Below are 23,492 nucleotides of genomic sequence, written 5' to 3'. Positions count from 1 at the left end.
TGAAGATATGGATTTTTTTCCCAAAAAGACCTATTTGTTTTTGGTGTTTTGGGGAAAAAATCCATATCTTCAATACGAAAGGTCAAAATTTTCAATTGATCGTCGGCTTTTCATCCCACCTACATACACTTTAAGTATAAATCATCAGATTTATAAAGTTTACTTCAAGTACTGTTAAATATCAAAATATCAATTTTTAATGATTTGCCATAAAATGTGTATTAAATTGCGAATTTCAAAAATCAAAATTATTTGATATCAGAATGACATTTTTCGTATTCAGAATGCAATTCGATATGTCTGATGTGCTCTAATGTCCCAAAATAAATACTGTCCAAACGTTCATACCCCAGCCCTTAATGTTGCTAAAAGTTTTTACCCCCCCCATATCATATGCAAAAAACTTTTTTAAACCCCCCCTGTTCACACACCCAAAACTTTTTACCCCTCCCCCCCCCCCCTTCATTCAGAACTCCAAAAATTTTATGATCCCCTACATTATTTTCCAGCCCTCCCAACAAGTTCTGAACACGAATCCCTTTATCTTTGGGCCGTATACCGTGCATGCGCCACGATGACACCGAACCATTGGGTGGTTTTTTTTTATTGAACATGATTTGCTATGACACCAAGAAACATGGTCGCTCGTGGTGGAACAACCGGCAAGTGAAACTCTGGGAAAAAACTGCAGACAAACCCATTAAATCTCCGATTTTCTTGGGTCCATATCACCTTGCAAGTGCATTTGAGCTCCTGCATCTCGTTCGTTTAAGGTAGAGTAATATTTGTGATTGATTGCATGTATACATCGAAATCTAAAGGGGAACTAAATTTGCGTTCTTCACGTACATGTCAATTGACTTGTCATGCATTTCCTTTCCACCCGAGCTAGGATGACATTATTACTTTTGTACCAAGGTTTACTTTTACACTTTAAGGTTTAATGTATTGGGAGTTATGGGGTAAAATACAAGGTTATTTAAACTACTTCTTGAAAACAAGTGCAGTGAAAACGAGTCTGGATTCACTTTTTCAGTTTCCCATGCGTTTGAATGGGGATTATTTTGCCTACTCACCACGACACAAGTTTAGGGAGCACATTTCTTCAATATTTTGATAAGTTGACATCAAATGTTCTATTCTATATTGTTTGGCAATAATGTCTTTTGCCAATATTACGTCCAAAGTTGTAATTTTGTGTTTTTGATCGCAAAGATCAGGTATTTTTATTCCCGATTCCAATTCTGCACTCTTCGCAAGGGTGGAAAATTCGGCAGAACTCTGACGATAATTTTGCCTTTTTTGGACACTAAAATGCATTCGATCCTTATTTTGTTTCAACCGAGTCTTGAATTAGGAAGCACAATAAGGTGGGTACCAATTTTATTGATGAAATTTTGAAGAAATTTTTCGAATATCTGACCTGCGCAAACCGTTAAGAAGTGTGTATTTTCCATAGACAGACAAAATGGCGTGAGCCAGTCCTTAGGTACGGTGTATCGTAGGACTGGCGAGCAAGTCTAGTGAAAACGGCTATTCTGTATATTGCTAGGAAGTTTTTGCCTCAAACAGTACTGGTGCATGGACATTTAATGCTAAATTGTGAGACTTCAGACATGCAGACAAAGTGTTGAGTTGAGTGTTGAATTTTTTTGTCAACAATTTGAACAAAATTCATTTTGAACATTTAAATTTCAGTATTTTAACATTTTGTCTCCCCAATCCACACCCCATTTTCACTGTATCAGATGATGTTTTCATGTGATGGGAAAATGTTGATTTTTATGAAGGCCCAGTTCTTGTTTTGTAATGTTAAAAAATTGTTTTGAAATATGGTACATGGTTTGCAATGTAGTCTACAGTCGTATGCAATACACAAAGGTATGCGATCATATGGATTTGCCTGGTTCATGTTTTACGAGAATCATTGTACGGTTGGCGGATTTGCGTTGGATTTCTGAGCCTGCTATCAAGATAAGATTTATAGACAACTTTATTGAGGATGTTTCTGGACTCAGAAGTTGAGCAGGACTGACTTGAAGTTGATGTATTGTAATTTGTAATATTTTGCACCATTATATTTTTTCACTATGTACAGAATAATTTGGAAATATGGAGGGCTCAACACGGGCATCAGATGCCAGCGTTATTCCACCGCAGTCTATACAGATCCCTCAAAACACATCAGAAGCTGATAACACAAGGTAAGAGTAACCGCTATGTAAATCAAAGCTAAATAGTGCCACCGAGTTGAACTGGAGACCGTGGGCCTACTACTTAATAAATTGAAGGTGGAGGGAACATAATTTTAGGCACTGTGTCCAGTTCACAGGGTGTAGTGGAGGGGGGGGGGGGCTTATAGTTTGCATCATTTCCTGTGTAAAAGGAGTTGACTTAACTGTAGGCCTATAGTATGTTATGTCTCTATCACTTAAAACGTGTCCCTAAACTCAGAGGTTGTTTAAATGTAACCCCAGAATACATTGCAGCCACTGATGGCATGTTTGAGAAATGCATGTTATTTTCAGAAAATATCACACTGGGCCCCTGCTGTGCATGGTCAAGGCTGTTATACAACAAGATAAGCTATGTGTCTGCATGCATGCATGTGCAAGAAAACTTTGGTGGTTTCATCTTCTTTTCCCAAGCATTTAAAATATCTAAAATTGTTTTTAAAAACACACAACTTTTTAACTTTCTTGGTGACAATGTATCCACAAACATTAGCCGTACCCAATTATCAATTCAAAACATAAAAGTCTCGATGAATATTCCATCAAAACTACTGGTTCTTATTTTGTACATAAATTCGAATGTGAAATGGTGTTGAAATGGCTCCTTTATTACACTGCACATAAAACCATACTGCATGCTGGGATTACATTGAATCAACCTCTGCCCTAAACTAGCAAAAAGCATTTCTATTTTTTTTTTTTTATTGAATTTTTTTTATGTTTGCAAATATGATTAGCTAGAAAATAGTTGGTTTAGCATATTTTGACCCATGTACCGGGGTATGTAAAATCAGTAAGTTGACAAATATAGTGAAATTTTGGAGGATGTTGTAAAATCTTCTTTGTTCAGTAGTGTGGGCTACTATGAGACATTTGTAAAACCAATTGTGTCAACTTAATTTTGAAACATCTGTGTAACAATGATCATTTTTCAATTTTGAAAATCAATCGATTGTAAATAATGGAAATGGCTTTTTAAATGATTGTCGAACTGCTTTTCTAAATAGAATAAACATACGTAGACGCTACTTAATACTTACTTTTATCAGGATTTAGTATTTAGCATTTTGTGCCCATTTTAATATTTAACAAACATTCCTATTGGTTTGAACTTTAATTATGTTGGTATTATTTTCATCTACAACTTTTGACTTTAAACATGGTATATGATTTACATGTTAACTTCAAATGTACCTGTGATTTTACAGGACAAACAAGGGTTCAAATAAGCCTATGGTTCAGTATGTAGTCGGTTTAGCCCCAATAAAGAGCGACCCCAGCATCACATCAATGAATACCGAGCCAACAGCGAGTCAGCTTGCTACAGCCAAGTCCATCTTGGACCAGTTGGGTGTAGCTCATATGGGCGCAAACCAGACACAGCCAATGGACCAAGGGGCAGCACAGGAAGGCCAGGAGGGGGAGAAAAAGCCAAACAAACCGCCCAGAAAGAAAAAAGAGAAAGCCGAAGTAGAGTATACCACATGCGACCTGTGCGGGGTCATCCTGAACTCAGATGCCATTGCACAGACGCATTTTGCTGGCAAGAAACATCAGAAGAAACTCAAAGCTGAGACAATCCTCAAAGGTAACAGTTGTCATTTAAGTGGAAAGTGGGGTGTTGTATAGTCATGATTGGATGGATGAATGGATCTGCCTTATCTGCACCAAGTATCCATATAGTAGATCTATAATGTAACTTGGCTATAAATTTGCATTGTGGCCTGACAAAACTGAATTAATGAATCAAACTTGAATATTGTCCATATTTTAATGAAGCATTCTGCAGATTTAGCAAATTTGGTTGATCCATCCTATTAGCCTTTTCGAGATATGACGGACACAATAGGATGGCGCTGCACAAAATGGGTAAAGTCTTTTGAATTTGCCAGGTTTTACCCATATTCAAGACTGCCCTCCTATTGTGTACGCCATATCTCGAAAAGGCTAATGATGTCCCCCATGTACTTTCAATACCCACTTTGCATCTGACTACTTTGGGTTTAACATTGAAATTAATCCTACTAGAAAAGTTTGTTGACCAGTTTTCTTCTTGACATCTGGCCATAATTGTAATATCCACTAAGTCTAATATTCATGTCTACTCCACATATTACAACACACATACACACACACACCCCTAAATGTCTGTCAGTTGGATACTGGTAACTTGGGATTGGTTTTTCCTAAGGTAAAATATGCTTTGTATATTATATTGATGGCCAGAGGTTTTAGAGAAAATGGTCAAGAAGTCCTTTCTAGTCGGATGTCTCTTTTCGCATCATCCTGGCTAGACCACGAGCTTTGAGTTTCTTCCGGTTCCGCTTGGCTTGAACTTTGTTCATCCATCCAGCCATCTTAAAAAGGCTGCCCGTATGTCTTTGATTCCTTGTTTTGTAGACTGGTGACGTCCTATCCCCCATCAACTGACCCACTTGGACTGGAATCCCTTGGAGAGGAATCCCCTGGAGACCTCCCTGCTTATTCTGCACCCAGTGGGTTATTAATGGGCCCAGAGAGTGATGCTAAGAACCACGGCGAGTTCAGGACATGTAATGTATGTGGCATTACCATGACTTCGGCTATAACGGCCAAGATGCATTATGCAGGCAAAAACCACCAGAAGAAGCTCAAAGCTCGTGCTCTATTGTTGTCTCGGCCAGGTAAGATGATGTGAAAGAGAGAAACATCTGAAAATACCGTACAAATTTGTTAGTAAGCATATGTGCTTATTAACGAGTTGCTCGGACAAGAACAAATTTTTAGGGTAGTTTGTTAAATTTTTTCATGTTTATTCTTTTAATTTACAAATATCTGTAACAGATATTTGTGAATTAAAAGAAAAAAAGTTTTAAACTGTAACAAACTACAGTAAAAATTTGTTCTTTTCAGAGCAACTCGTTAATAAGCACATATGCTTACTAACAAATTTTTACAGTAGCAAAAGTATTTTTTGTTGGAAATATACAAAGAGGTTGAACTTAGTGAGTTTTAACTCCATGTAATAATAGTATGATTCATAATGATATGCAAAATCTGTGATGTGGAATTGTAATGCAAGGGAGCCAAACTAGTGTACCTCTGGCGTGTTTTTTTCACAACAAAGGTTGGATATCAATTAATACAAAGCTTGAGTGTTACCAAGGTTTGAGCATGCAGCGCTTAGTGCACATAGTTGGCATAAGGCATCACAATCAAATCCCAAACTAGCAAAGTTTAGTACATACATAATGAGATAATCAAAAGGTGCCCTATTTTCCCCCGAAGTCAGGAGTGACATGCAAAGACCATAGACTCCCCAAGTTTAACCTCTTTGGATAGGTAGAGAATAAAGTGAGCTGTCAGAGATAAATTTGGAATGTTGCTTCTGACATCACAGGCAAAGTAGAAACATGCTACGATTGGCTGTCATACAGATTGACCATATGTAATTAGATCTAGGTCACCACAATGTGCAAAATCGTGTTAGCGCAAAAACTTGCCATGCCCCTTAAGGATGACATCCCTGCTGGCGAGTAAAGTAATTGTTTTGTATCGTATCTCAAAAGGTGACGCGGGCGGGGGATGGTAAACTCGGAATCGACTTTCACACGCCTTACAACTGGATGAACATCTTGCAAAATTGTTCTACATAACTTGCTTTTAGTTAGTCATATTTTATGAACTTTTGAGGAGGCTTTGTCTGTGTATGTGTAATATCTGTAATTAATAATCATAAAACATTTAGTAATGTAACACAATGCAATGTTAAACCACCAGATTTGATGGCTAAAGCAGACATTATCAATTCACCCAACAAAAGGACGGTAGTGGTACCACCAATTTCACAACAAGGATCATTACCAACGCAGACGACAGCAGAAGCCATGGACGCACAATGGTCAGGGGAGGCTAGTGGTTCACGCACTGTGGTAGTGCCCTCGGCTGAGGGTGAAGTGGCCAACGGTGCATCCGCCAACATTCTCAAGTGTGAGGTCTGCGACATAGACTTCAATTCACCGTCACATGCGGATATGCACTACCAAGGGAAGAAGCATGCAAAGAAAGTGAAGCTTATGCTAGAAGGACCTACACCACAACCAGGTCAGTATGGATACTATCAAAATCATGAAAATGGGGGTGGGGGAAAGTGTGCAGGATGAGTAAAACTTTGGCATTAAACATCATGTACAAACCACCAAGTGACAATTTTGGAAAATCCGTAAAGCCTTTGTGACTGATACCCTGATGACATTAATGCACACAACTGTGTAATTCGACGAAGCGTCATCAGGATTTCAATCATGATGACTTTGGGATTTGAGATCTTTTGCTATACCCTTTGATGCCACATTCAACCAGAGGTCACCTGATGGAAAACTTACGGTTGGAGGTGATATTGCAGTTGTCATTTTTCAATTTGTAGTGATCATCATTAAATCTTGGGTACCTGATGTTGATGAAAAGTATAAAATTCATTGTTATGTATGGTGACTGGAACTCAATATTTGATATTTTCTTAAAAGTATTTTGCAATATGTGACCCCTCGGCACAACTGAGCCCTGAAGTCGCCAATCATCATTTTTGAGATATTCAACCAAATTATTGTGCTTGAAATTAGCTTTAAAATGATGTATATCATGTCTATAGTAGTGAAAAATCAATAAAACAGTCAATAAATCCTTTGTTTCCTATTGTTTATTGTTAAGTTCGATGGAGCATATCTCAATAGTGGCACTGGCGACATCCGGGCTCAGTTGTGCCGAGGGGTCACATATATGCTTATCATTTTATTAATCACATAATAATCGAAGTCGTGTACATTCAAATTTAAGCAATAATATTAATACTTGTTATGAACAGTGAGTGTACAGGTATAATTGAGCTTACTATTGAAATGTTATAATTTATGTTGCAGCACCTAAACCAAAGAAGACCAAAGAGGCGGTTGAGGCATCAGAATTGTTCTGTACTTTATGTAATGTTAGCACAACGGGACAGATCAAATGAAGATGCATTTAGAAGGTATGTATAGTAGCAATTCCTTTTGAATGAATGCAGCTTTCAAAAGTGTTACTTTTTTTGTGTACACTGTGCGATGTACGCCAGCGTTTGTGTCTGTGCGACTGTGTGTGAGTAACGCGGAAGTGAATCCGACCATGCCAACGCACTTGTGATTGGTTAGCATTGTATCCAAGGTTGTGCGTTTGTGTTGTAGTTGAAATACGCAATATACGATCGCGGTTGGATCAAGTACAGCTGTTGAAAGCTGTGTTCATTAGTATTCTTACTATAGTATGTACAATTTAAAACATAGGACACCACACCCCAGAAAAACAATAGCAAAAACAGGCCTAAAATTAACATATCTAAAAAAGATAACATATCTAAAAAAGATAACATATCTAAAAAAGATAACATATGTAAGATTTCTGCAACATGATACCACACTTGTTATTAATGAGTGAATGACACTTGATGCAATTCAAAAAGTTGGAGTTTAATTTGCTGTGTTAAAGGATAGGTTTGAATGGGCTCCAGATTGAAAAGAGCAGCATCAGTTACCAATCTATGGCACACCTACATCCACTGACTTCAGGTGAATGGAACATGTTATGCTATGCAATTTCACACTGCATAATATGTTTGAATTTGCAACTTTTCAAATCACACCGAACTTTCCCAATCATTCAGATTTGTTTTTACACATTTGGTATCATATTGCAGGTAATAAAATTGTGATGTTTATATCAGTTATATTAATTTTATTTTAGTATGTTCAGAGTTATGACCACCTAGTCAGTAAATGAAGTGGAAACATCTGTTTTTGGACGTGTTTAGTTTACATTCCAGTTCACATATCACAGGATTCAAAATATTGTTTTGACCACGAAGGCTATTTTAAATTGATTCTGCAAAAAAGTAGCCTTTGTTTCTGCATTTTGCCTTAAATATTCAGTGGGGCTATTTTATGAAATTTTTCAGGCATAATTGCACAATAAAGCTTTCATCTTGTAGTAAATTGCTCTCCCCTGTGAAAGTTATAACCTTAATCTTCAGCACAGGAGAGTGAATTTCAAATGGGGTTAAATTACTTGAATGAGTGACTCCAATTGAAATCTACACCCCTTTAAGGAGGCAGGTCCTCACTTCACAAGTTAACATTCTGATTCATTTATTGTATATATTGATGTAAGCAGGGAGGCAAATTGTGCGGGAGCGGGGAGCACCGCTCCTAGGAAATGACAGGTCGAAATTGAGGAAATAATGCCTTGAGATGAAAAAGAAAGGAAAAAAGAAGGAGGAAGAAGAAAAAGAAAAGAAGAGAGAAAGAGGGAAGAAGAAGGAGAGGAGGAGGAGTGAGGTAGATGATGACATAGAGGGAAATAGATCTCAGCAAAAGATAACAAGTTAATAGGTGAGTGCTGTGAGTCGGTGAAGCTACTGAATGGAAGAGAGGAATGCTGTTTGTGCAAAATTTTGAGGAATTTTGAAGAAAAAAAAAGAGCCTCAAATGAGGAAGGTGTTGGTATTAGAATATAGGTAAGGCCGTGTAAAATTAATATTATGGTTCTCGTCCCCTCCCTCCTCAATTTCTGGGATTTGTCAGATTTTTTTTATTTTATAGATTTTTCAATTTTTTTAGACTTTGGAATGATTGATGAAATCTTCATACATATAAATAAGTTTATTAGAGAACAAGCATCACTTCCAAGTCTTTTGTGGTACTCTAGGGGTTTATCCCTCAGATTCTCACATTTGAAAAAAAAAAGGGCCTCATCGTTTCCTCGAGCACTGTTGGAAAAGACCGAAAACTACAGACAATACTAATTTTACACTGAAAAAAAAACAAAAAAAAAAACACCTCCCTCCCTCCCTCATCAATTCATGAAAATCCTCTGGACGAGAACCAAAACATTAATTTTATACTGCCTAACAATGCCCCGAACAATGCATATTTGAGGAAATTTACAATTCATCACCAGACAAGGTATTCAATGTAATTTAACAGGTAAAAAAGAATTTTACTCACCGTATGCAACTGGCTGAGAAAGATTTCTGAGATATGGACTGAAGAGTGGTGACTGACAAAACACAATACTACCATGACTTTGTCAACAAGTCTATCAAAAACTAATGTCAGATTTGGGATGAAGTTTGAAAGGGTGCTTGAGGCAATGGAGCAAAAGGGTGCTTGAGGCATAAGAGTGCCCCTGTTAAAAAAAAAAGAAAGAGCTACTACCTTCATGCTCTGAAAAAAAAAGAAAGAAAAAAGGGGGGGGGGGGAAGGAAAAGAAAAGGGGAAGCGAGCCAGTGTCCCACCACAATTCACCCCAAGCTAGTGTAAAATATCAAATTTTTGCATGTAGCGCTCACATTGTTACCTTTTTTTTGGAAGCTCAAAGACTTTACAAATAGAGTCTCTCCAAAAAGTCATACTATGATAACACTCTCATCTTTCGAAATGCAGAATAAAGCGTTTTTATGTTTGGTATGATTGAGGAAATCTTGAGCGTAAAAACTTTGCTCCCCTGCATGATGTCAAGTCTAACAATATTTCATAAATCTTTACCTTTTTCAGGTGCTAAGCACAAAGCTGTAACAGCAGCTAAAGCTAACACGACGGCAATCTCGACAACAATAGGGGGCGCTGGCAAGCCGATACAAAGTTACGATTGTAAAGTCTGTAATGTACAAATGAATTCAGAACAGCAGTATTTGCAGGTAAGTCTTAGTTAAGGCGACGAAAACAAAACCCTGTTCTACGGCGGACGAACTTGCAGGGTCGGTCGATCAGGATTTTTTTTCTAGAAGAGGCTAAATGATCCTTTTTTCACAGAAAGCTTAAAAATGTACATTTTTTGCAAACATACTTTGAATATTTTCTCAATTTTGTCCCAAAAATTTCAGTCAAAATCAATCCCAAGTTTAATGGCATACAGGTAAGAACAAAATTCCCAAAATGCAAAATCTGGGTTGGTCAGGCTTGTAGAAAAGTTCTTTTTTTGGTCACCTTAGTGTATACTCAGCATTTGTCTTCCCACATGTCTTTGCATAGCAAATACTGCTAAACAGTCTTCGTTTTGTATAGCAATTTGCTAACTTTGCGTAGCATTTTGTGGATGAGATATAATGTACTGTGTTCCAATAAAACTGAACACAGCTTTTAAATTCAGGATTTTTTTTAATAGCAAAAACGGATGCACTATATTTTTCCCCAATTTTGCATAGCATTTTGCTTGTTAATTGAAGAATGTGTACACTTACACTCACTGAATGTAAACATATTTCTGTTAAAATTTTATTTTACAAGTTCTGTTAGAACTCTTGCAAGAAGTATTTCACAACAGGTCATACATATTGGAGATTCAAATAGAAAAGAAACGGCAAGGTATTGAGAGGAATACCAGAAAACGCCCAATATCGGTTAGTTGGGCAGCACACTGGTTTCAAGATAACAACAACACCTTATGCACATGACATTCTAGCAGTTGCAGCATGTGACAGAAAAATTACTATTGATCAAACACCAGTAGCGATGTAGCGATTGTACAATGCTACCATCATTTCAGTTGTGGCTAGTGACTGTCACTAAATGGTACCCCTGAAGTAAACTGATAGCGATTTGACTGCAGGCCATTTAGCCCTGTTTCAAAATAACCTTTATAGACTGTAATTTTAGACTCACGTTTAACTCTTGGATTTAGATCTTGAGTTAGAATTATGCACAAAAAAGGTTTATTTTAGCCCTGTTCTAAAATATCCTTTGTTTAAATCTAATTTAGATTTAGACTCTTAGGTCTGTATGCACAAAAGAGTTCTAGCCTAATGGCACAAAATAAGTTAGACCAGGTCTAACTTCAAATCTGGTCTAAACAATGAGGTACAACAAAGAGTACTGACTTCACCATGCTTGCTTGTCACTTATGGAGAGCAAAATATTGTACCTCTGGATTAATTTGCTATGCACCGGGCAAATGATCTGGAGATACACTATTTTGCACTCCATGAGTGACAAACAAACATAGTGAAGTCGGTACTCTTTGTTGTACCTCATTGTTTCAATCAGGTCTAAAGTTAGACCTGGTCTAACTTGTTTTGTGCATACAGGCCAAACTATTAAGTCAGGCAGACTAGAGTTAGTACCACTTTTGGTCAAACAAAACTGGTTTGAAAACAACTTTTTTTGCATAAGTGCCTAACGCAGCATAAATTCAGAATGGATGCATATTGCGAATCGGCTTCCAAGTAACTTTTTGGCCGACCTAATTTTAAATGTTGATTCTTTCTTCTTTGCACAGCATATGGGAAGTCAGAAACACCAGAATAAGATTGCTAACCCCTAACGCTGGAAAGCGGCGGCGCCGTTGGCGCTGCTCAAAAAACTCATCGTTTCCATCCGTACCAAAAACCAGGAGGTAATCAGCAAGGTAAGCAGGTAAGAATCGGTGCAATTTGAGTATATGAGGTAGTAGCATCCATCATCAGCACTGCTCTGAACTCATAATTAACAATGCATTGAGTCTAATGTAGTTACAACCTTTAGTTAGCGGGCAAAGATGGTATGCGAATGTCGTTGTCATGCGCAGAGAGCAATTTTTGTATTCGGCAATGTGAGGATGTTATATATATGCTAGTCCAAAACAGTGTATATCCCCACACAAAAACAAAAATTTGGACTTGGGGCCCCTTCCCCAGAGACAAATATCAATGGGGAAAAGAGGCATATTTTTAGATCTTACCCCACACAACATATACACCCCTTCAATTTCCCCCAGGGAAAAAATGTTGGTCCTGAAAATTTAACTTTTAGGGGCAAAACTTTTGAGATATTATTTATTCTCCCCCCCCCCAAAAAAAAACCCAGCAAGTTGAGGAATTCTGCCCCTCCAATGCCCCATAGAAAAAAATTCTTGTGCCACCACTAGTCCAAAGTTGTCTCAATCAACAAATTGCGCAATGCACATGACAGCTATGTGTGCATAACCACTTTATCCGCTAACTAAAAGTTGTAATTAATGTATTTTTATTGTCAGTGTGTGTGTATGTGTGCTCATACTTGTATACATGTGCAGCTTCGTCGATCACCTGCCTCCTGTGGGGGTGGGGTAGGGGGTGTCTTAGTGGAGAAGTTCGTATGGCGATGTGGGGCAGATTTGGGTAACATTTGTAGGCCATTGGGTTTAAGATTGAGGTTGCAAATTTTTGAAAACTGGTTTAGAGAATTGATGGTTTTTGAAAACTTTTATATAATATAAAAAAGTGCAGATGAAAGTAAAATGTTCCAGAATCTGGTAAATTGTTCAAAGTGCAGAATATTAGTATTTATTTGGGGGTCTTATTTTCTTTTCTTTTTTTTGTCGAGTTTGAAATATTTTCTTTCTATGGAATCCCTACCGCACATCTCCACCCAATCAAGACTTGCTCCCTCTACATCCCAGAGCTGCCTCCAGTAAATTTGCATTTCCATCCTTTATTTGGGAGCGATTGCCGAATAGGGTGCAACTCTACTAGTCTTATTACAAGACTGCCCTACCCCAACCCTAAACCCTAAACCCAAACTCCGTAAACGAGGACTAGACTCAAGTCTAGCAAGTTGCACCCTATTCGGTAATTGTACCCTTTATTTGTTGCCACCCAAGACATTTTAACTGTTACTGTTTCACCTCCCTGATTCTGCAGTGTTGTACAGTAGCTGCTATACATTGGTGCACTATTAATCATCATCAACAACTGAACTTGTAAATAATTGTACTATCATTGCACCACATTTATTCCTAATATTTCCAAGAAAATGAATGTCTCATTTCACTCATTTCCATGTTGAGAATTGTTTGATTTGTGTACCAGATTATACATCCTCATACACAAGTTTGCTGCAATTACTTGTACTTCTGTACAATACATTTTTGCTAGTACAAATGTACGTACAGTGAAAGATAATGGCACTCTTGACATTGGGTGATTCCATTTAAAATCATCCCTCCCCCCTCGTGGAAGATTTCACTGCCATCTCAATTCCAGTTGTACCTAGTATGTTCAAATCCGGTTGAAATGTTTGTTAGTACCGATACTGCCAAAACCTTCCACGCTTAATAATTAAGACCGTTGAATTTATTTGGAGTTCCAAAATCTTCGGGGATCAAACAGAATAGCCCTTTCTTGCATTCTAATGACATCTATATTTCATTCAATCAAAGAAAAATGAGATTTCAGATAACTTTTCTCACAAATTATACTTTTGTTTGTTCTCTTCCAGTGGTGGAACAAGCAGAGCCACAACCCCAACAGTAGGGATCCAAGGGTCCAAAAGAAAGATTTCTCTGAAGAGCTGCAAGACTACAAAAGCACTTACCAATCGGGATACAACACATCAGGCGGCTACCAGGGGGACGGTAATAACTACATAGCAGGAGGGGGCGACTTCACCTCAGGAGGGGACCAGTATAATTCAGGAGGGAATCAATACTCGCAAACAGGAGGGGATCAGTCATATGGGAACTCTCAATACGCCCAGTCAGGTGGGGACGGATACTTTAATTACGGCAATAAGCAACAGTCAAGCCGGGGAAACTACAATGGGGCGAGTGGCGGTAATACCAGGGGATATAACAGGGGAGGAAGGGGAATAGCCGGGAAGGGGGCAAGGGAGGGAAGAGGCAGAGGGAGAGGGCGTGGTAGAGGGAATAGCGGCAACTATAATCAGCATCTATCAAATAACTTTGTAGCATCTGATACACAAATGCCAATGTATTAAGTATTCTAACCATTAAGTTTTATGTAGCATTGATAGGGATTACCGTTGACAAAGTGTACGGATTATGTTTTGGTCACAGCTTCTGTGTTGTCATTTTTCTTTGGACATATAACTGTATTTGTTCACAAGTAATAAGCAAACGATGATCCACACTTTGGGATATAGTGTGAACATTACAGTGTGACATGATTGTGTTTATTAACTCGTTGCTGGATAAATCATGGCTGGATTTAAAAATCCAGCCATGATTTATTTCAATCTTGAGCAGTGAAATACTCTTGCAAATTAGCTGGATCTGGTATAATATTGTTTGGTGCAGCTTCTTAGTTTAAAGTATAAATATAGTGAGTAAGATGTACTTCAAATATATATCTTCTTTTTGCAATCCTGAGATTCACAGCACATCTCTGGGTGTTTTGTCTACCATTCTGACAACGGTGATGGCTATAGCTAACTTTTTAGGTAAATTGATTAGTGCAACTCGAGTATGGAGTCTGAACTGATGGGTGCATTATGGGTTTTGGGTAACTTTTAAGAATTGCATAACTCTATATAACTGAGGTTGTACTTGTAGATATCACATTGAAAAGTGGCTACAAATGTAGATAAAACCATGTGACAGGTTATGATGCAGATTTAGTTTACAATCATTGCAACTGTGCATAATGACATCTGGCTGCATTAAGGCTGTCGGTGAACACACACACAATGTTTTCATTAGCCTATAGGATACAGATTACATTGTATTTTACAGTCATTGAGAAGTTATCAATATCAGCTTGTGTATTATCAATAAAAGTATCCATGGCTACTGGGGTGCCCTCCCCAGACCATGCCTACTTAAGTTTGGTCAAAGATAATAGGCTCAGCACCTAAAACAAGCCCACAATGCAAGTCGGGGATGAAAGCAATGTATATAAGTTTACACTACACATGTATACATTATCAGTTGGGATGCTGTTGCATGCATATGTTAATACCTCATTCATGAATTTTTACCTCTTATCAGTGACCAAACTACATCATAGGGAGATTTTGGGAATTCGCAGATTTGTTGTTGTTGTTGAAAATAAGTTTTGCCAGATGGATTTTCAAAAAGATTTCTAAATGTGGCAAATTACGAACACATCAATTCAGATGGTACAAAGTACTTTGTTCGCAGCAGAGATTAAATAAATGAAATATGCTATGCTTTATTTGCAGGCCTGGAAAAATGTTCAGTTCCCAGGAATTTAGACAAATTTCCCTCCAACATATCAGAATTTCCCACCATTTCGTAGGTATTTCTTTAAAAAAAAAAAGCACAAGTTTCCTTCATGTTACCAAATTTTCAGGAATAAGATTCCTGAATTCGCCATTTTTCCAGGCCTGCTTATTTGCTAATTGGTTGTAATTACACCGTGGGATGTTAATCATATCACATGCATGAATGTAAAATTCCCTACAATATTTGCTTGGCTTGGGTATGTTGAAAGCTAAGAAATGTTGTGCTCGCTTCTTCCTCTGAAGAGTTGTTAAAAAAAAATTCAAGTTTCACAACTTCAAGTGAACTGCTCAGTGCCAGAAGTGGGTAAGTGCAATAGATGCCCTGTGAACATTTGACAATTTACACACAGTATATTGTACTCATCTACTTATGGCAGCTACACATGGCAGCTATTGCACTTACCCACTTCTGGCACTGAGCAGTCGAAGTATCTTTTAGAACCTGTAGATTTTACCAACAAAGTGAGTCAGTGATTGTAGCTATTTTAAATGTCTGATCTCAAGTTGTCAGTATAAAAAATTTAGGTTTTCAAATCATATTTTACCAATATTATCCCATATGCTAACAGCAAATGGTACCTTCCAGTGAAAAATTACTGAATCTAAATTACTGAATTAAAATTTTTATTTCTGTTTTTGTTTACTTAAAAGTTTTTAGTGTTGTTTTCTTATTTTTATAACTCTACTTGCAAACTTTTAAACCTCAACATATCTTGTGATTTGAATTAAATTGATTGCTGTTAAGCTTGCCAGCTGTCATACCGGAGATTTTACCTACAATAATTACTACTGTAGCTTTATCAGAGTATGTTTTTCACAATTATTTGATGTTACTCTGAAGACGTTTATCAAATGACAAGCTCTGATGAGATTTTGAATAATTATCTTTCTTTGATGCTTCTTTACTGTGTATTAAATAAGTGTAAGATCATCTACAGTTTGACAAGAATTAGACAAATTTATTTTACATCCTGGCTTGTTATATCTTGATGATAAATAACTTGATACTGTGTTGAGAACTTAGGAGTAGAACTCTGGCCATTTTACTTTTTTAACTCTGTATGTATAGGTATTTATGTTTTATTTTTTACATTTGCTTTTATCAGCTTGTAAATTTAAATCTTAACAAAAACAAGCTAATTTCTGAGAAATCAAAATTGCAAAGTTCAAACCGATTATGCTTCAACAACATTCATCTACTTAGTTTTCTTTAAGAAGTTGGAGTGTGCAATTGTGGTAGTCACATTATGTGTTTTTGGAGTGATATAGCATGTATCGCCAAGGTGTATGAATATCAGATGCTCTCTGTTTTATTATGTTATACTGTTATTATAAAGCATTACAGTTAGTACCTAACTTATCCTGTGTTTTGCTTTGAATACAATACAGGAGTGAAAGAATAAAAATCTGTACAATTCTCTTGGTACTCATCTTACAATGTTATTTCTTGCCAGTATAATGGGCTATCCCAGTTGAAATCCATACACCACCTATGGAAGACATGACCTTAATATCCCATACAGGGGGTGTAGGTTTCAAATGAAGGTACTCATTCAGGTAACCCCATTACCACTCACTGTGTGGAATATTAAGTCATGTCTTCCATAGGGTGTATGGGTTTAACTGGAATAACCCAAGAATGAAAGACAACATACAAATGATAATTTTACAACATTTGTTGGTTTGGTTGATCTTGGCTATGATTACAACATAAACCTGTTTAATGTCCGTTTAAATGTGTGCACAGTGACTGTGCTAACAAAACAATTGTTTAGTGTCATTGTCGGCTGTTGCAGTCGTTAAGATTTGCTCTGTATTGCCTTTGTTGAAGTAAAAAAAAACCTCTTTTAAAGTTTTTATAAACATTTTTAGTTAAATTTCCAAATTGCACCTGTCAAAGAAGTGGGCAATAGTAATATTTCTCCTGTGCCACACCACTGTTGTAAAATGAGCATCACTAGAATTCCATTAATTTTAATATGTATGATATCTTTCTTTGTATTCTAAATACCATAAGAAGTTTTCTTACAAGAGTAGCTAAGATCCTTTAATTATAACTTCTTCAAGGAGATGTCAATGGCACATGTGTTGAAATGTCATACAAAAGGCATATTGTATGCCGATGCATATTGAATTGAAACATGTGCTGTGCATGCATGGAATAGACTTAACTCACGTAAGACCTTTAAATTTGAATAAGGTGTAGTGTGGATGCGCCATGTGATTTTCATGTGTAGGCTGGATACAACAACTATCTGCTATTGACAACCAACCACATCTACTTTGCACCGTAACTAAAGGTGGAAACTATAGTGAATTGAGCAGGTGCAACAAGCTGTGAAGCTGCCATTGTTTTTTACTGTGTTTATTCATTTACCTTTACTTAGCATTACTTAGCTAATATTTTGAGTCTGTATAAGAGATTAGCTGGTTTAAACAATCATTATGTACTTAACAGGATAGTTAACACTTCAGATGTCAATATCATTATGTTAATGAAATTAGAGTCTTTTTATTATCATTTTACAGTCAGTTACGGACACTTATTCTAAATTTTTACAAAACATTAACTAGTTTTTTGAAAAATAGTTTGCACTTCATCTATCAGTATTATTAAATTTATTATATCAAGCAAGTTGAAAAGAGACAATTTTGTTTCTTAAAATTGTATAAGTTTGTAGTTGAGGTGTTCATTATAATACAGATTTTCCTGTGTGAGTAAAGTAGGTTTTTAAATTCAACCCCCCAAATCCCACTATTAATCATTGTACTACGTATATTAGTAGAGTTATATTGCCCATTACGAGTACCACAAATGTTTTATACCTAATCAACATGAGATTTGTTAAAGTAAGAATGGCGACGTCAGGTTAAAGGGTTAAGGTGTGTGTCACGCATGCAAAGTGCAAACCATTAGTAATTGCAGCAAATGATTGAGGCAGTGAACTGTAACTAATGTTGCAAAGAGGATAGCACCCAATTTCACAAACTTGAACACATAGTGAGTGCCCTCATTTGTATGTTGATAAATCTAACTCAATTTACAGTGTGTTCACTTATGTACAGTACAACTGATTTAAAGTGCTCTCACAATATGGTTAAGTTATATATATCATGCCAATCCTATATGTATCTCTGCAGAATGCAGTCTAGTAGTTTTTGGAATGTGTATTGTGGCACCCACATGGTATAATTTAAAAAAATAAATTTGATTGTTACTTGCAGACTGTAAGCCTAAGGCTAAAGTATAATAATAAAGTCCTTTCCATATAGCTGAATTTGTTTTTATACAACAAATGATGATTCAAAATCTTCATTTGAAGCACTGTATTGTAAAGATTTGGTGTGTCGGTAGCATTTTTGCTATTAATGACATGTTTATGTTTAATATGTTTTACATGGATGTTTTGTGATGTCGTAGTAGTTAGTAGTTTGTAGGGTTTATGTTGGTGTGTGCGTGAGTGAATGGACATGCAGCCTTGTGCATTTATGTGACATGGTCTGATCCAATTTAAACCCATGCGGAAAGGACACCAAAACCTGGTCTTTTATCATCAACAAGTTTAAGTGTATCAGTTAGCTGATAATAGTAAGAGCTAAATAATTATACAAAATTCCCTCTTCTGTATGTGTGAGTGGGTCAGATTATGTCACGTAAATTATGTGACGGTCCACCACGATAGGGCTGGAAAATCCGCAGAGTTAAATTTTCTCTTAATAAAGAGAAAACAGGATTTCTGAATCCATGTATATTGTTTATAAGCAACAAGGACTTGCAATTTGACATTGTAAATTTTGTCTGCAGTTAAATTAGCTATAGTCTACTCTGTATAAGATGGCACATGACCCAGTTCTTTTTTCACTTAAATGTCAATGTTCAAGTTGTGGCAACATTCACTAAAGCTATATTTTCCAAACATTTTGTATACTATTTGATCTTCGTCTCCCCTGGGGACCTGTGTATTTTTCCAAAGGTCATGTGCCATCTTATATTGAAAGGACTATAATCCAATGTCAAGTTGACAACTTTTCCAGCTCATCTGTGGTGAAGGGTCACAATAATTATTCATAAAATGTTCCAAGTAATCTCGAGGGTTTTGCTTTAATTCCGTCTCAAAATTGTAAATAATGTGCATTATAATCGAGTCATAATTTGCATAGGATATCTAGACTACCGATTGAAATGTGTAGTCTAATATAATTGATGTATTTATAATATGTAATTATTAAGCAGCTGATGAGTGAGACTCATCTGTAGAGTTCACAGTTCACAAGCTTCCTGTACATTGACTAGGTCTTATTGAACCGAGTCTTTCCGTTATTGAGGAGGCTATGAAGTTTGAACTGTGGTAGTCTTATTATGTACACTTAACCTTGAGAAACTAGAGTAGTTCAACATGAAAGGACTTTTATTCTCTGTTCTTGTTTTCCCAATTTTCATAATTTAGTGAAAGCAGAACTAAAAATTTTTTTTAAAATCTTGAGTGAATCTTGAGTAGGAGAAAATCATGAAAAAATCTAAACAACTTAACCATGTTTTGCTTTGTGTGATTTGCGAAAACAAAAAACGGTGTCTTTAGTTGAACTACCATTAAGTGAATTGTTTTGTAGTTTTAAGAATGATGTGTGTGCAATGGCTGCTGGGTATTTTGATTTTTCACTAAGTTGTAGAGTTTTAGGTCTTAACTGATTCCTCAGAGATGCTTCATAAAGGGACTAGTGTCACCCATTAACCAACTCAAAAGCAATCACACTAAGTTGCTTGGTATAATTCTGTGTGTGACTCTAAGTAAGAAAGGGCAGATTTTGCAAGAGGCAGCTGTTTCAAGTGGGCATGTATTGCTACTGGACTAAACTTTTCTTATCTTTGTATTAAGATTTGACATTATGAACAGTGAATGTTGTACTATGATGCTCTAGCTATTAGAAAATTTTAAACTCATTTCATTCACAGCAATTCTAAGGTGGGATATTGTTTGTTAATGTCAACATGTTGTATTCAAATAAAATGTGATTGTATGGATAGTTTCCAAACCACTGTGTTAAAAAAAATGTGTACGAAGAATTTCTTGGGATAAATCATGACACAACACCTAGGCTAGAACAGGCCTTCTCAACTAGTTTATTTGAAGTGCCAACTGGGAAATTTTAGTTATCATGAAGTGCCAACATGTTAAGGGAGGATTTTGCGAGGGATCGTGTGCGCGACCGAACCCATAGTGGGTGGAGTCCAGGGGCCCGCCTTATGGCCCCTGGATGGATCCAGTGTGAAAGCCCCTGCCGCGGGGTCCAGGGGGCAGCGCCCCGGAAGCTCTAAGATTATAGGGCTTTCTAAAGGCTCAGATGTGGTGTTTTCACCCCCTTTTTTGTTAAAAATTTATGTGAAAAAATAAGTAAATTTAATGCGCACCACTTCGACTAACTCCCAAGCGCCACAAGTGGCGTGTGCGCTGCCAGTCGAGAAGGCCTGGCCTAGAACCTTTAGTAGTCACAGGTTTATGTGGATGAGTCATTTTCACTGTCTAATTCCAATAAGCACATAATGTTTTTATGTAATGATTATGTACAATGTTTTCCTGGTGTGGGGGGTGGGGTGTACGTGTCATTCTATGCATGTTTGAGTAGCTGATGAAGTGAAAATAATGAGAGAACTTTTTGCATTGTTAGCATTGCATATTCATTGTACAGAAATTCTGTATCATGAATTTGTGCTTACCTTCTCTGTATGCTCAATCATGCTGAGGCCTGGCCATAGATATAGAGAGGCCCTTTGTGCTTTTATCAATAGACTTCAATTCTTCAAACAAAGGATTCGAACCAGTGTCCCGGCCGTTATGCAGTCTATTCAATAAACTGGTGGGATCAACATATGGTGCATGTGTTATATTTATATGGAATAAACTGGTTGGTTGTGTATGTTGGGATATTGGTATGCTTCTATTGAACAGAGTTGCTCACTCGGCGGCCATGATTACGGCATATGCAGGACCTCTATTAGTAATGATAATATTTGCAACACTAGTTGCACAGTGCTAGGATGATAAGACACCCAAGCATGATTATGCATATTATATATAGGCCAAAGAAGTTAGACTAGGAGAGCTTGGGGTCCACCATTTTTTCTTGTTCAATCATGGAAGGGCAAATAGTGTACCTCTTGATTACTTTGCCTTGGCAAATTTCAGTGAGTTTGCGATATGTGTGAAATGTGTTGTGCTGATTACATGCGCTAAGGCTTACATGTTCAAACCTAAGTAATACTCATGCTAAATGATGCTAAGTATTATTTAATTTCAGGCTTTCACCTAAAAATGCAAGTGGTTTACACTATTTTAGTGTTGGGTGGGATTTCCCTCTGCTCATGGGCCTCTTTGGAATCCTGGCTCTCCTGATAGTCTAACTGCTTTGATAAAGATACATAGCCTAGTGTCATGAGCAGACCCCACCTAGTTTTCATGGACTATGTGTGGGGTGGGATTTCCCATTGGGCATGGGCCTCTTTGAAGTCCAGGCTCTCCTGATAGTCTTAACTGCTTTGATAAAAACATGGCTAAGTTTCATGAGCAGACCCCCAGTTTCCATTTACTATATTTGCAGCCAAAGCATATATTGCTAATCAAAGTGGTTAGCCCATGTATGCTTGTTTGTTGCCTGTAAAAGCAGTTGAGTCTATGAAACGTTCCAAGTGTGAAACACTTGTTAATTTAATTGTTCTTACTGTGAAAAAAAAACGTATCTTTTTTACTACTGTGTGATTAATAATTTCTGGGATTGTTATAACCAGACCTGTAGCCAGGATTTATTTAATGGGTATCAGATTATCAAAAAGGGGTCCAGCTTGCATGTAAAAAAGTGGGATTTTAAATCTCAAACTTCACTGTTTTAGGATGCTTATGAACATTTAAACACTTAAAGATAAATTGTTGTGAGTTGTTTTGTTTTTTATCATTTGGGGCACTTTTTTAACATGTTCTCAAGGATGAGAGATGTACCTCTTGTCCAATCCTGGTTATTGGTTTGGTTACATGATAATAGGGCATTTATTTAATAGTTGATAAAATTGATAGGGAGAGGAGTTGCAAACAGATAAGTGAAAATGACCACCTGAATCAAAAGATGCTCTGCACTATTTTGAGAAAGCAAAACAGGAGCCCCATTCAATAATGCATGCTGTGAAACAGTTTTGATAAATTTACTAATTGTGTAATCAAACTTGTGTAGGTATCTCCTCTTAAGAATTTGCTATGTTCTGCACAATTATGATGTTTATGTACAATATTGTATTATGATGCCAAATTAACAATTTGTCTTTAGTTGGTGTAGCTATGTGAATAAATTTGGCCAACACGATAATGAAATGAATATTCACTTTTCGCTTTGTAAGTTTATAATTGAGTGAATGATTTGAATACTCCTAATTCCAGAAAAATAAAGCACTGATTTTTTTAGGATTAAAAAATGTCCTGTTTTGCCCAATTAACTGGCAGGAAAAGTAAAATTTTAATATTTTGCCAATTTTTGGATATAAGGACCAAAAACATGCATTTTTACTGTGTTTTTCAAGTTATGCATTCCAATTTTGGAATTTCATTTTCTAATATATTTTGTAACCAATTATCCAAATTTAACAAAATATTTGAAAACTCTAGCTCGACCGATAAATTCAGGTATCACGCTCAATCTGTCCAATTTTATATCAAACTTGGTACGGTGATAGAATATGATGGCGTGATGTGCTGTATAGTTTTGTCTCATGTAATTTGCATATTTATTAATATTAATGAGCTCATTTGCATATTTTGCCTACATTTTTCATTAATCCACTCTGCAGCTTTTACGCAATCACCGATCAAATTTAAAATTGGTATGGTGATAGTATATGGTGGCCTGATGTGTTACAAAATGTATGCATAAATATTTGCAACCTCATTCCCATATTTTGACTACCATTTTATTAGCAGATTTCTCAAGATCAATATTCTTTGTATTTTCCAACCTTTGATGTAGGGGCCACCTTAATTTATCAAGATCAATATTCTTTGTATTTTCCAACCTTTGATGTGGGGGACACCTTAATTACAAACCGCGTAATTCTAGGGTTTTTTTCATTTTCTTCGGAATTGGGGGGGGAGATGAATATACTGGGTGGTGTTAGAATTTTACAACAAAAATTGTATTTCACTCCGCGTACTTTCTTCACACTTCCAGCAATTAATAATTTGTCTTCAGTCTGTGTAGGTGGAAGGGGGGGTCA

General features: G+C 36.7%; 1 protein-coding gene across 2 annotated transcripts; it reads left to right on the top strand.

Moving 5' to 3' along the window:
• Positions 1-605: 605 nt before the first annotated feature.
• LOC140148850 (zinc finger matrin-type protein 3-like) lies at positions 606-19,706 on the top strand. Of its 2 annotated transcripts, none has more exons than XM_072170937.1 (8): positions 606-773; positions 2,099-2,204; positions 4,635-4,897; positions 5,994-6,317; positions 7,133-7,239; positions 9,797-9,939; positions 11,517-11,645; positions 13,475-19,706. In XM_072170937.1, exons 2-5 carry the CDS (start codon positions 2,113-2,115, stop codon positions 7,222-7,224), a joined length of 771 nt encoding a protein of 256 aa, XP_072027038.1. In that variant the 5' UTR covers positions 606-773; positions 2,099-2,112; the 3' UTR covers positions 7,225-7,239; positions 9,797-9,939; positions 11,517-11,645; positions 13,475-19,706. The 2 variants fall into 2 exon arrangements, with proteins under 2 accessions (XP_072027038.1, XP_072027037.1); XM_072170936.1 differs by lacking the exon at positions 4,635-4,897 and adding an exon at positions 3,443-3,822 and having other exon boundaries at positions 608-773.
• The last annotated feature ends 3,786 nt before the right edge of the window (positions 19,707-23,492 follow it).

Source organism: Amphiura filiformis, chromosome 3 (genome assembly GCF_039555335.1).
Source record: "Amphiura filiformis chromosome 3, Afil_fr2py, whole genome shotgun sequence".
NCBI lineage: Eukaryota > Metazoa > Echinodermata > Ophiuroidea > Amphilepidida > Amphiuridae > Amphiura > Amphiura filiformis.
The sequence above is the reverse complement of the archived record's forward strand: the minus strand, read 5'-3'. Positions and strand labels throughout refer to the sequence as shown.

What these genes read in the sequence shown, in the direction of transcription:
- LOC140148850 (XM_072170936.1), top strand. Translation starts at nt 2,113, where the DNA reads ATGGAGGGCTCAACACGGGCATCAGATGCCAGCGTTATTCCACCGCAG. An exon ending in AGCTGAGACAATCCTCAAAG is followed by an intron (nt 3,823 to 5,993) that starts GTAACAGTTGTC and finishes TTAAACCACCAG; the next exon opens with ATTTGATGGCTAAAGCAGAC. An exon ending in AGGACCTACACCACAACCAG is followed by an intron (nt 6,318 to 7,132) that starts GTCAGTATGGAT and finishes TTTATGTTGCAG; the next exon opens with CACCTAAACCAAAGAAGACC.